General features: G+C 50.4%; 2 protein-coding genes across 3 annotated transcripts; one reads left to right on the top strand and one right to left on the bottom strand.

Moving 5' to 3' along the window:
• Nucleotides 1–786: 786 nt before the first annotated feature.
• Exoc8 (exocyst complex component 8) lies at nucleotides 787–5,174 on the bottom strand. Its single transcript, XM_028767742.1, has one exon. The coding sequence runs from the start codon at nucleotides 5,097–5,099 to the stop codon at nucleotides 2,949–2,951; it is 2,151 nt and encodes a 716-aa protein (XP_028623575.1). The 5' UTR covers nucleotides 5,100–5,174; the 3' UTR covers nucleotides 787–2,948.
• Nucleotides 5,175–5,481: 307 nt separating this feature from the next.
• Nucleotides 5,482–11,205, top strand: Sprtn (SprT-like N-terminal domain). Of its 2 annotated transcripts, none has more exons than XM_028767727.1 (5): nucleotides 5,482–5,860; nucleotides 6,532–6,631; nucleotides 7,355–7,483; nucleotides 8,781–9,048; nucleotides 9,753–11,205. In XM_028767727.1, exons 1-5 carry the CDS (start codon nucleotides 5,637–5,639, stop codon nucleotides 10,523–10,525), a joined length of 1,494 nt encoding a protein of 497 aa, XP_028623560.1. In that variant the 5' UTR covers nucleotides 5,482–5,636; the 3' UTR covers nucleotides 10,526–11,205. The 2 variants fall into 2 exon arrangements, with proteins under 2 accessions (XP_028623560.1, XP_028623561.1); XM_028767728.1 differs by lacking the exon at nucleotides 9,753–11,205 and adding an exon at nucleotides 9,614–9,704.
• The last annotated feature ends 401 nt before the right edge of the window (nucleotides 11,206–11,606 follow it).

Raw genomic sequence — 11,606 nt, 5'->3', positions numbered from 1 at the left:
GGTCAGCCTGATCTACAGAGCAAGTTCCAGGACAGACAAGGCTACACAGAGAAACCCTGCCTTAGAATAAAAGATAAAAGAGCAGAGTATGAGCCTTTAATTGGAGGCAGATAGATCTCTAAGTTCAATGCTGGCCTGCTCTACATAGAGAATTCTAAGCTAGCCAGGACTAGAGTGAGACCCTGTCTCAAAATAAGTAAACAAATAGTAAACATAAAATGTTATAACAGCAATCAATTCTATCCAGTGTGAGAAGGCTATACGGCTTTATCAGTTTAAAGGTTGTCTCTCACGGTATATCCAAGTGCAGTATGACAATGCTTTCATCTTCTACAGCAAGCCCCAGCGTCTTAGCCTGAGTTACATCCAACACCAGGTGCAAGATGAATGTGCTGGCAATCACGGTAATTTCTTGAACAGAAATGGCTTTGAGCACTTAAGTGACAGGAGGCTCTCATCAGAGGCGCAATACTCTAACCAAAATTAACCCAGTCTGTGTGATTCCCGGTCTATGCAGTTAGTTTTAAAGCAAACAAAAGGTGACAAATGTTGTCATAGCATGTCAGCATGCATGGAACTACCAGTGTTGGACAATCCTTCAAGCTTTAGTCAGAGTCTAATGAAGCATGGGAATCAGAGGAGCTGACTGGATCTTACGAGGACAGTGAATACCAAGTATCTGGCACCCAAGGGGGATCCAGTCACCTCCTGCACAGATTCCCCAGACTGCATTCCCTCAGCTACACAGAGGAACACATTAGTCCATTCTTAGAATAAAGTTCTCCATTTCCATAAAGTTACAGCCATTTATTATAGGGGGAAACACGTCAGCATTCTTACAGCTATGCCATCTCCACACAGCATGTTTCATTTATTAAACTCCAAGTGGCACCAAATAATCATCACAACCACACAATTCTATGAAATTCAAGTTTCCAGTGATCTTAAGAGAAATCAGTATATTTGTTTGGCTAGGACATCCAGATATGGTCATGTAGAAAATTCTAACTTAGCAAGGCATAGTGGAGCACAACTTTAATCCCAGTACTCAGGAGGCAGAGGCAAGATCTCTGTGAGTTCAAGGCCAGCTTGGTCTTCATAGACCCTGTCATTTAAAACAACACACCCTAACATGGAAAAAGTGAAAGTCTGTAATGGCGATCTCAGCGATCTTTCTATGTATGGAGAGCTAAAAAAAAAAAAGAGAGAGAGACTGCTGGCCTGACTTGAGTCAGTGAAGCCGAGGAGGTTAACTGTGAATCACTGCAGAAACCATTTAGGGTTTTACATCATTTTATGGCTTACTACTACCTTTTTTATTCAGACAAGAGATAATCTTTAGAACCAATGGACATAAAAACATGTGTCATGGAGAAAAACCACAGTTACAAGCTAGTGCGAAAATGGGTCTCAGCAAACGCATTCTAACAGAACATTAAGATAAAGCAGAGCTCATTTTAGAAATCTTAGGGGTTCCCACCTACCCGCCTTTCTCTTTACTGGACAACCTGAAATAAGTATTACAATCTGGAATTCTCTTAAAAGTTGTTTTTACTAAGGCAGGGTCTCTCTACAGAGCCCTGGCTGTCCTGGAATTCACTTTGTTGATCAGGCTGGCCTTGAACTCTGAGATCCACTTGCCCCTGCCTCCCAGTGCTCTGATTAAAAGTGTGCACCAGCATGCTAGACTCATTTTTTAAAATGCAGCACAGCATTTGAGGAGTCGCAGCAGGTCCCTTCCCTGTGCTTGAGGTGTGTCTCCACTCAGTTACTAAGTTACAAAAACCTGTCAGGCAGCAGGGGGAGCAGTGGGTAGGGTGTTTGCCTAGTATGAGCAAAGTCAGGGTTTGTTCTCCAACGCAGTATAAATGGATTGTGGCACATACCTGTAATCCCAGCCCTTGGGAAGTGGAGTCAGGAGGATTAGAAATTCAAGGTCATCCTTGACTACAAAGCCAGCTCAAAACCAGTCTGGGCTGAAACCTATCAAGAAGACAACCAAAAACAAATCTCTGGCATTCTTAAGGAGTGACACTGCATTCTTTTTTTTAACTCCTAATCTACAGACATCCTGAACTCTAATTACTCAAATAGGGAGTTCTGCATTTGCCAGAAGTCTTCAAACCCAGGCTGGTGGTGAAGTGTCTGCAGGGCCTGGGGTCACTGACCCGCCTACTGCTAGGATCCTTGGTGTGACTTTTCAGCAAGACTCACTGAACATGGCAAAATGTGTTGAAGCAGCAAATCCATTCAGTTCTGGAATATGTTAAAATTTCAACGTAGTCCTTGTGATTTCCCCACCCCACCCCCGAAAAAAGATGCATCTAATTAGCCTTGGAACATGCTTCCTTTCAGTGACTATTGGATGCCTGCAAAGTTTTATGAAGACTTCCTTCCACACGCTGCAAATACTGAAGAATCTGGGGCCCATTTATTCAAATCTATCCCAAACCAATTTTCCCAACTCATTTCTTTCCAAGTTGATTTGATTCAGGAGTACATGACACAGGTGTGTTACACAGCACTGACCATTAAGAAGCCATTTTGTTGAACTGGAATGCTTCACAACATACTTAAACCCTGTGGACTTACATATTTTTCTAGGCAGCATAGAAGTGTAGTGCTCCTGGATGTGCTACTGTCAGACGTGTTTCAAGTTAAAGAGGAACCTGAAATGCTCTGGTATGACCATACACTCCTTAAAAGAGTTTTTTAAAAAAAACCATGGTGTATGTTCTAACAATCCCAATACTGAGGGGAGGGGTGGCGCTTAAGATATTATCGTTCTTCTTTTGACTGCATTTTTAAGAGGACACTTTTATATGCTGTTTGTGTCTCTGAGGAATGTGTTGACATTATGTAATGTAAATACAAAGAATGCATCTCTAGTACATGTACACATTCACACACACGCACACACGCACACACACGCACAGTGAACCAGAGCCTCAGACCACAGAAGTGGTGCTCTCGGGATTCACCCGCAGTAGTCTAGACGCATTCCGAAGGTCCTGCAGCTGCTTGGCAGGCTTCCCCACACCTTCCTCAAACCTCCTCTCCACCACTGGGAGGACGGTTTCATAGAGAAAGGATGCATTCTGTCTGATGAAAGCCTTCTTCTCGGGGTCCTGCTCGCACCGCAGGCTGTAGTCCACATGCTGCACAGCAACCAGTATGACTTCCACCAGACTCTCCAGGAGCACCATGTGCAGCTCTGGGAAGTACAGTTTCAAGGCCTCCTCCAGGAAGCCCATGGTCTGCTTGGTGAAGGCTACCACTGTGTAGCTCAGGTTCACCCAGCAGTCATCTCCCGTGTACTGCTCAAAGTTACTGACCCCACAACTTCTCATCTCCTCCTTGAGCTTGCCCAGGGCCTCAGGAGTCATCAGGTTCATCCGACGCCACATCTCCTCTGAGTTTCGGTGCTTGGTGGCTTCAATGATAATCTCCTTGTAACTGTGCAAGGCCCCCTGGATGTCCTTCACCAGAAGGGCATGGATGATGAAGGTGAGATCCAGCCCGATCTCTCCCAGCTGCTGGCAGTGCTCCTTGGCTACCTTCACACACTCAGCAGCCGTGGACAGGCTCTCCTTGCTGTCAAAGACCTGCTTGCTGAAAGCATCCACGAACATGCCCATTGCAGACCTTGCCCAGACCACAAAGGCAGAGTAGCAGCCACTGTCCGTGCCTGCGAAGTCTGTCTCAAACTCCCTTGCAGTCTCTAGGAGGCTGGTAAAGAAGACGTGGCACAGCTTGTGAATGTAGAGCAGCGTGGCACCCTCGATCCGAAGCTGGCGGATGGCAGTGTGCACGGCTGCTGCCCTGTTCCTCAGAAACAGCTCGCAAGCCTTCGTGCACTGGCCCAGCCGGATCAGCTGGGACACCGCCCTTCGAGTAGCCTTTGGGCCGCCTCTCAGAGAGCGATCCGGGGAGAGCTCAAACACAAGCACCTCGGTGAGCTGTCGCACTCGTTCATCCACTTTGGCCCTCAGCTCTTTCACGGGAGGTGGGCTGGGCTTATCTTCTAGGTAGTGATTTAACTTGTCCAGCAAGTCCACGGCACCCTCAAAGTCCCTCTGTGCAATACAAACATCCAGGTCTTCGGGCAACTCCTGGATCCACTCCATGGACAGGTCAACCTTTTCCTCCTCTGCCTCGGGGGTGGCCAGTTCTTCGTCATCCTCCTCCTCAAACGGGTTGCTGCCCTTGGAAGTGACCGGTGGTGGCGCACGCGGGGCTGCTGCCTCCTCCTGCTCCCGCCTCCTCTTGTCGCTGAGCGCCCTCTTGGTTTCCTCCAGCACTTCCAGCCACTCGCGTTTAATCTTGGCATTTTCCGCCTGGAAGATTCGGCTCTCGGGGAACATGAGCAGCTTGAACATGTCTTTCATGGGAGGGTTGTCTTTGACGTTGACCACCGCCAGGCGGTCCAGCGGGTAGAGCGCGTTGTAGCGGTACATGCCCCGGCGTTGGGGCAGCCAGGTGGCCACCAGCAGACAGTCGTTCATGAGGAAGCCGTGCACGCGCTGCAGCTGGGCCATGTGGTCCGCCTCGTATTCCACCAGGTCCCCGTTGTACACCAGGTACTGACCTGGCGTCTCCAACAGGTCCCTGCAGCCCTCCACCTTCTCCAGCAGCGTGGTGAGAGTTCGCTGCTTGCCCTCCTCGCCAGTCCCGGGACCCTCGCGAGGGACGCCCGCCGACCCGGGCAGGAAGCCCGCCTGGGCCGCCCCGCGCTCCCGCGTCCCCGCGCCCGCCGTGTCCTCACCCGCGGAGGCGCCAGCGGCGGCGGCGGGCAGCAGTGCCAGCGGGATGCTCTCCAGACTGCTCTTCTGCTCAGTCAGCAGGTGGCTCAGCTGGTACATCTCGCTCTCCAGGTAGGAGATCTCGCGCGCCGTCTCGATGAACTGCCGGTAGTTCTGGTAGACGTTGCGCTTCAGGTTCTGCGCCGTCTCCTCCGCCAGCGCCTGCACCCGCTGCCGGTGCTCCTGCAGGTCGCGATCGCCGTCCGACTGCTGCGACAGTTGCTTCACGTACAGCCGAGCCTCGAAGCCCCCCGACTCCAGCTGCCTCCGCAGGCGGCTCGCCCCGCTGTCCGACATGGCTGCCACCAGCCCTGCTCCCGCGGCCCGCTGTGGCTGCTGTCACTCGCCGCCTCCGGGCCCCACCCGAGCCCGGTGGAGAAGGCGGCCCAGGAAGCGGGGCGGAAGCAACACCCAAACGCCTGCGCCGGGGCTGAGCGTTGCATTGCGCCTGTGCCAGAGTCAAGACTCTCACACTGCGCCTGCGCCGGGGGCGGAGTGCTGAGGACGCGCCTGCGCGGAAACGGCAGCGTCTCAAGGCGCGTGCGCGAACGAGCCAGTACGGAAGTCAGAGGAGGGTCGGGCACGGACCAGACTTGACGTGAGGCGCTGGATCTCAGCGGCGATCAGGAGACAGCTGGCTTCCTGAAGCCGTCCTTAGCCCGAGCCCAGCGTTCCTAAACCTGTGCCCGCGGGGCATCGCCGAGCCACCTTCCGTTAGGCGTTCGAAGCGAGCCCGCGCGACGGGACAGCGGGGCCGGGACGTCTCGCGAGATCCGTGCCCCGCACGAGCCCGACCGGCGTCTTGGGAGCGGTTGAGGTGGTGGGAGCAGCGTTATGGACGAGGATCTGGTGGTCGCGCTGCGGCTGCAGGAGGAGTGGGACGTGCAGGTGGCGCGGCGCGCGGCGGCGGCGCGGGAGCCCGTGTCGTTGGTGGACGCGTCCTGGGAGCTGGTGGACCCCACCCCGGACCTGCAGGCGCTCTTCCTGCAGTTTAACGATCGCTTCTTCTGGGGTCAGCTGGAGGCGGTGGAGGTGAAGTGGAGTGTGCGCATGACGCTGTGAGTGCGCCCCGCGAACGGCTCGGAACGTAGGGAAGGGCGAGGGCCGCTGAGTTGTCGTTGGTGCCCCCTCCACCCCCCCCCACCGCCTCGCGGTGCAGGGAGAGGTCACCGGGAGTCCTGCCCACACCCCAGCCCCGGGCCCAACGGCCCATCCCTTATCTACCCACTGAGTTTGAGAGATCCTATTGGAGATAGTAATCCGCCCTGCACTTACTCCGTCGCATAGCAGCCTCTGAGGTAAAGCAGGCTAAGCCCGTGGTGTACTTCTAACCTCACACCAGCCCTATGATGACCCTTTTGGGAGAAGTGCCCGTGCGTGCCAGTGCGGAGCAGAGCGGGTAACAGTGGGTGAGGGTGAGCAAGTGTTAACTCTCTGCAGCCAAGTGTCCCAACTCAGGAAAGCCATCCTCCATCAGGGACTTTTTTTTTTCCTGTGAACTACCCAAGAACTGATAAGGATTTGTTGCCTCCCCACCCCTTTTTTTGAGAGACAGTATCCGTCCTAGAACTCTAGAGATCCTCCTGTATCTGCCTCCCCCGTGCTGGGATTCAAGGCCTGCGCCATCATGCCAGGCTAGGGTTCGTTTTTTGTTATTTTTGTTTTCTGTTCTCTTCTGTCTCCTTTGTGTATTTGCTGGACCTAATCTAATGCTGTGACTGTTTTCCAGGTGTGCTGGGATCTGCACCTATGAAGGGAGAGGAGGCATGTGCTCTATCCGTCTCAGTGAGCCCCTGTTAAAACTAAGACCGAGAAAGGACCTCGTAGAGGTATTCTTTACACAAGCCTGGTTCTCAACTCATTCGTTTGCAGGATTTATCTATTTATTAAAGATGGGTTCTTGATAGTAGCCCACACTGGCTTCAACCACAAGATCCTCTTGCCTCAGCCCAAGGATATACAGCTGTGTGCCACCATTCCTGGCCAGAATATTTTGTTGATTTTAAGAGACAGGGTCTCTGTTCCTTAGGTTGGCCCTAGTCTTAATGCTTCTCTTGGCTTCTTCTTCCCCAGTGAGCTAGCATTTGAGTCCCCAGATATTTTTAGGGGGGTTGATGGTGAGGGAGGCAGAGCCCTATGTAGCCAAGCTGATCTCAAACTCCTGAGCCTTCTGCCTCCACCTTGAGATGTAGGACCACACGTACACATCATGCCCAGTGGCCATTCAGACCTGGACTGTTTGCTCTTTCAGTGTTAGCATTTCCATGTTGGCATCTTGAGTCTGTAGAGTTTTGACTCTTATCAGGATTTTAAAGTTTTTTTTTGGTTGGATTGACTAACCTTTTGGGTTTGGGTTGGTAGTTAAATGGGCCTTCTTGAGCAATGTTAATTCTGTGAAGAGGATTGTTTACTGGGTTCTGCAGAGCTTGGAATATTATACGTAAAGGTTTGTACTTGGGCCTGTGGAAGGCTAAGACTGCAGGTTAAGAAAGAGAATTCATGTTCTCTTCAGACTTCCTCTAGAAAATTAATACACTGGTTTTCTGTTTCAGACTCTTTTGCACGAAATGATACATGCCTACTTATTTGTCACTAATAATGATAAAGACCGGGAAGGACACGGCCCAGAGTTCTGTAAACATATGCATCGAATCAACCAACTGACAGGAGCCAACATAACGGTATATTGAGCCACATAGGTTTGGGGAGCAGGAAAGATCAGGGTCTTCCTGTGTAGACCATGTAGACCAGTCTGGCTTCAAACTCACACTTTTTTTTTTTTTTTTTTGGTTTTTCGAGACCGGGTTTCTCTGTGTAGCCCTGGCTGTCCTGGAACTCACTCTGTAGACCAGGCTGGCCTTGAACTCAGAAATCCGCCTGCCTCTGCCTCCCAAGTGCTGGGATTAAAGGCGTGCGCCACCACCGCCCGGCCAAACTCACACTTCTAACTCAGCCTCCTGAGTGGTGAGATTATGGGTATGTGCCACCAAACCCAGTAGCCATTCATTCAGTAAAAGTAACAGATTTTCAGCCTTGAACAAGAGGCCTACCATCGAGGCTCTAGGGGCGGAGTGTCGAAGGAGCCAGCAGGCCTCTTCGCTGAGGCTTCCAGCAGCTGCAGGTCAGCATGTCAGGCATGATTATACTTTTCTCGACCTTCAGGAGTAGCTCCAGCCCATCCTAAATTCTTCCACATCTGTGACAGCCCCTCATTGTCCCGACAGGGACAGTGTTGGAGGAGGTCTCACAGCTAGGGCTAAGGTGTGCTGAACTGAACTCTTGTGGAACTACCTGCTGCTGTGCAATGGTGTAACAGCAGTGCCTGCTTTGTGAGATCTTGACAGTAAGGATGTGCAATATCTTAGCACCCTGAGTACTATGACATGTTGTTAACTGTGGGTTTTGTGTGCTGCCTTAGGAAGGATCTGGCTGTGGGTCCAGCCCGTTAGCAGTTTTTATCATTTCTAGGAACTTAAGGAACTATGTGTGCTTTCTAACATTTTATGTGCACTGATGCTTTGCTTGCATGTGTCTTTATGGGAGTTACAGTTGTGAGCTGTATTGTGGGTGCTGGCAATTGAACCCAGGGTCCTCTGTAAGAGCAGCCAGAGCTCTGAACTGCTGAGCCCTCTCTCCAGCCCCATGGTCTCAGCTCTTTCTCCCTGTTGGCAGCTTATTAAGGTGTTATGGTAAACCTCTTCGAGTCTGATGTTGTTCACTCTCTGCAATATTTGCATTCATGGAGGTGTTTTCTGGTTTTTTCCCCCACCAGAATCCTTTATTTTATACGCCTCTCTCTTTACGCAGTAGGGGGTTTTACATTACCTGATGTCTCCCAGTATAGTGAACTTTTGAAAAGAAACTAAATATAGTAGCTATCTCCAAATGGAACTATGGGATATCTCAAAAAGACTGCCTGGGTAATATCTCGTTCGATTAGCTACCTTGTCCTGACTGCTGGGCACTCCCTCTGCTCAGGTCTACCACACTTTCCACGACGAGGTGGATGAGTACCGCCGGCACTGGTGGCGCTGCAACGGGCCCTGCCAGCACAAGCAGCCCTACTACGGCTATGTGAAGCGTGCCACCAACAGGGCACCCTCCGCTCACGACTACTGGTGGGCTGACCACCAGAAAACTTGTGGAGGCACTTACATAAAAATCAAGGAGCCCGAGAACTATGCTAAGAAAAACAGAGGAAAGACAAAAGCAGGCAAGCAGCCAGCATCGTCAGTAGAGAATAAAGGTACCTCTCCATCCTGTCTCCCAGGGGTGTGAGCCTGGCCAGTGTGTCAGTGAACTAGGGGAGGGTTAGTGCTGGGGCTGCTCCACTGCAGGCCTTTTCAGCGTAAGGAGCACACAGCAGCCACAGACTGTAAAAGGGAGGGAAGGTGAAGAAGTCTCCATTGGCAGTATCTGAGGGAGAGTCTAAGCAAACGGGTGTCAGAGGGAGGTAACAACACCAGGGTGTGAATCCTGACCACCCGAAGCCACTAGGCAAGCTAGTGACCTCTTCTGAGGGGGATGGGGAGGATGGGAAAGGAATACGCCTTCCTTTGTCCAGGGTCATCCTCAGGATCTGCTCCTTTTCCTCTGAAGCTCCTGAGGAGGCAGCAGTTGCTTAAGCTGACCTTCCCCTTGCAAGTTTGTCCATTTGGTGGGGTCGGCCTTGGGAGCCGAACTGTAGATCCTAACGTGAAACACAGAGGAGCCCGGGGCAGATGAGAGGAGTCAGTACTGTCCTGGGAACACTCCTTCTTGGTGTTGGATTCTTTTATCTATGATTCCTTCCATCCTTCCTGTTCTTTCAGTGCAGGGCTGACTACTGAAGGTTGCCTTCTTGTTAGTAGGTGGCTACTGCACAGATCTCAGAACAGAACAATCCTTCATTTTTGATAACCGTCATTTGCTCAGTGTTTGTGTGTTGAGGAAGTCTTGTCTCCTTTGCAGACACGCTGTGTAGAGGGGAGGTCCAGCCGCTCGTCCCGTTCAGTGGGAAAGGCTATGTTCTCAGAGACACAAGCACTTGTCCTTCAGCGGGGAAGCTGAACACCTCACACATGGTTAATGAAGCCAAAGGGCTCTCAAGTCAAGACCAGTCACCGAGTGGCCTGAGGCTCACTTCCAACTTTGAGGTGAAATGTGAACAGAATGGTCTCCCAAAGAAACCTCATCTTGTCACCCCTCTTCCCACTGCTAGTCACCAAAGTGTCCTGAGCAGCTACTTCCCCAGAGTCTCTGTTGCCAACCAAAAGGCTTTCAGAAATGTGAATGGATCCCCAGTCAAGAGCGGGACCACTGGGGATGGTACCAAGCTTTCTGCCTCAGCAGGCTCTCAGAGAAAGGTTCCACCTTCCAGGGCATCCCTGAGAAATGCCTCCAAAGTCACGGCATCAGCATCAGCAACTGTGACATCTGCAGCTGGGACACCCACAGCCATGTCCCGAGAGGAGAGTGGGTCTGAAGACCAATTCCTAAGCAAGCGACCCAGGTTGGAGGACAGGACTGCTTTGGATAATATCAAAGAGCAAACACAGAGAGGTGGTGACCTTCAGAATAGCTCACGGCCCACAGCCGCCAGCACACCTCGGAGCTCCGGCAGTCAGCGAAGGCTGGTCAACTGTCCAGTGTGTCAAGGCGTGGTTTTGGAGTCGCAGATTAATGAGCACTTGGACCGCTGCCTGGAAGGCAACAAAACCAACCTGCGACCTCGAAGAGTGTGAGATGGAGTGGGTCCTACACCGCCTGTCATTTTGTGGTGGTGTCACCTGGCAGGTGAAGGACCTGTGGGTTACAGTCTGACTTACTGCACCAGCACAGTGTCATGTTTTACATACACTCAGTGAGCAGTTGTAGTTGAAGTCTGCGTCTCCATCCAGGGGTGTCCCTGCAATAGCAGATGCACAGGAAGATGAGTCGGGGCAGCATCAGCCCATGCGTGACCTGGTAATGCAGGCAGCCTCTCAGGAGCTTCGGTGTCAGTGGGGCGTGTTCAGCCACGCCTTACCAGGACATGGGCTCCATTTGTCTGGTGTTCGTGTATGGCTGTATGTACTTTTGGGTTTGTTTGGTTTGGTTTGTTCATGAAGGTTTTAGAGTACTTACTATTTTTATTTATATATTCTCAAGATAGGCTTATCAGGAGTCCTGACAGTTGAATACTTTTAATGTTAAGCTCCATTCTCTAAGCTGATGTTAAACTTTTTGAGGTCTGACACTTTGTTCAGATAGTATGAAAAACAATAGTTGTCCTAAAAGTACTCAGAGTTTTGTCTTTTTTATTTTAAAATCCTAACAGCAGATAAACTTTCTATATTTTAAAAGATTTTACTTTCTACATAAAGGTGGTAGCAAATTTTAAAGACTTCTATATTCTCAGTAATTTATATTTTAAATATAATATGTATATTTATGTATATAATTTTTCCCACTTTTACTAAAAAGTGGCAGCAGATTTTAAAGACTCATATTTTAAAGAATCTTTCTAGCTTATGACAATACATGTTTAAAATCCCAGTACTTGGGAGGCTGAGGCAGGAGGATGGTTGTGGGGTTTAAAGCAGCCTGGCCTTAAGCTCCAGTGTGGGCTATAGTGAGACCATGTCTCAAAAAAAGTTTTTTGTTTGTTTTGTTTTTGTTTTTTTTCTTTTTTCTTTCTCTGTCCCATCTTTTATTTTCTAAGTGATGGTTGCAGAATTGAGAGTAAAGTGGATGCTGAACGTACAGTATAGTTGTTCCGGATGTTAAGGCGGTGACTCAGTTCTGCAGGCCAGATTTGATGGGGACTTAAGTGAATGGTTAAAC

This window comes from Grammomys surdaster, unplaced genomic scaffold (assembly GCF_004785775.1).
Source record: "Grammomys surdaster isolate TR1022 unplaced genomic scaffold, NIH_TR_1.0 181, whole genome shotgun sequence".
Lineage (NCBI taxonomy): Eukaryota > Metazoa > Chordata > Mammalia > Rodentia > Muridae > Grammomys > Grammomys surdaster.
The sequence above is the reverse complement of the archived record's forward strand: the minus strand, read 5'-3'. Positions and strand labels throughout refer to the sequence as shown.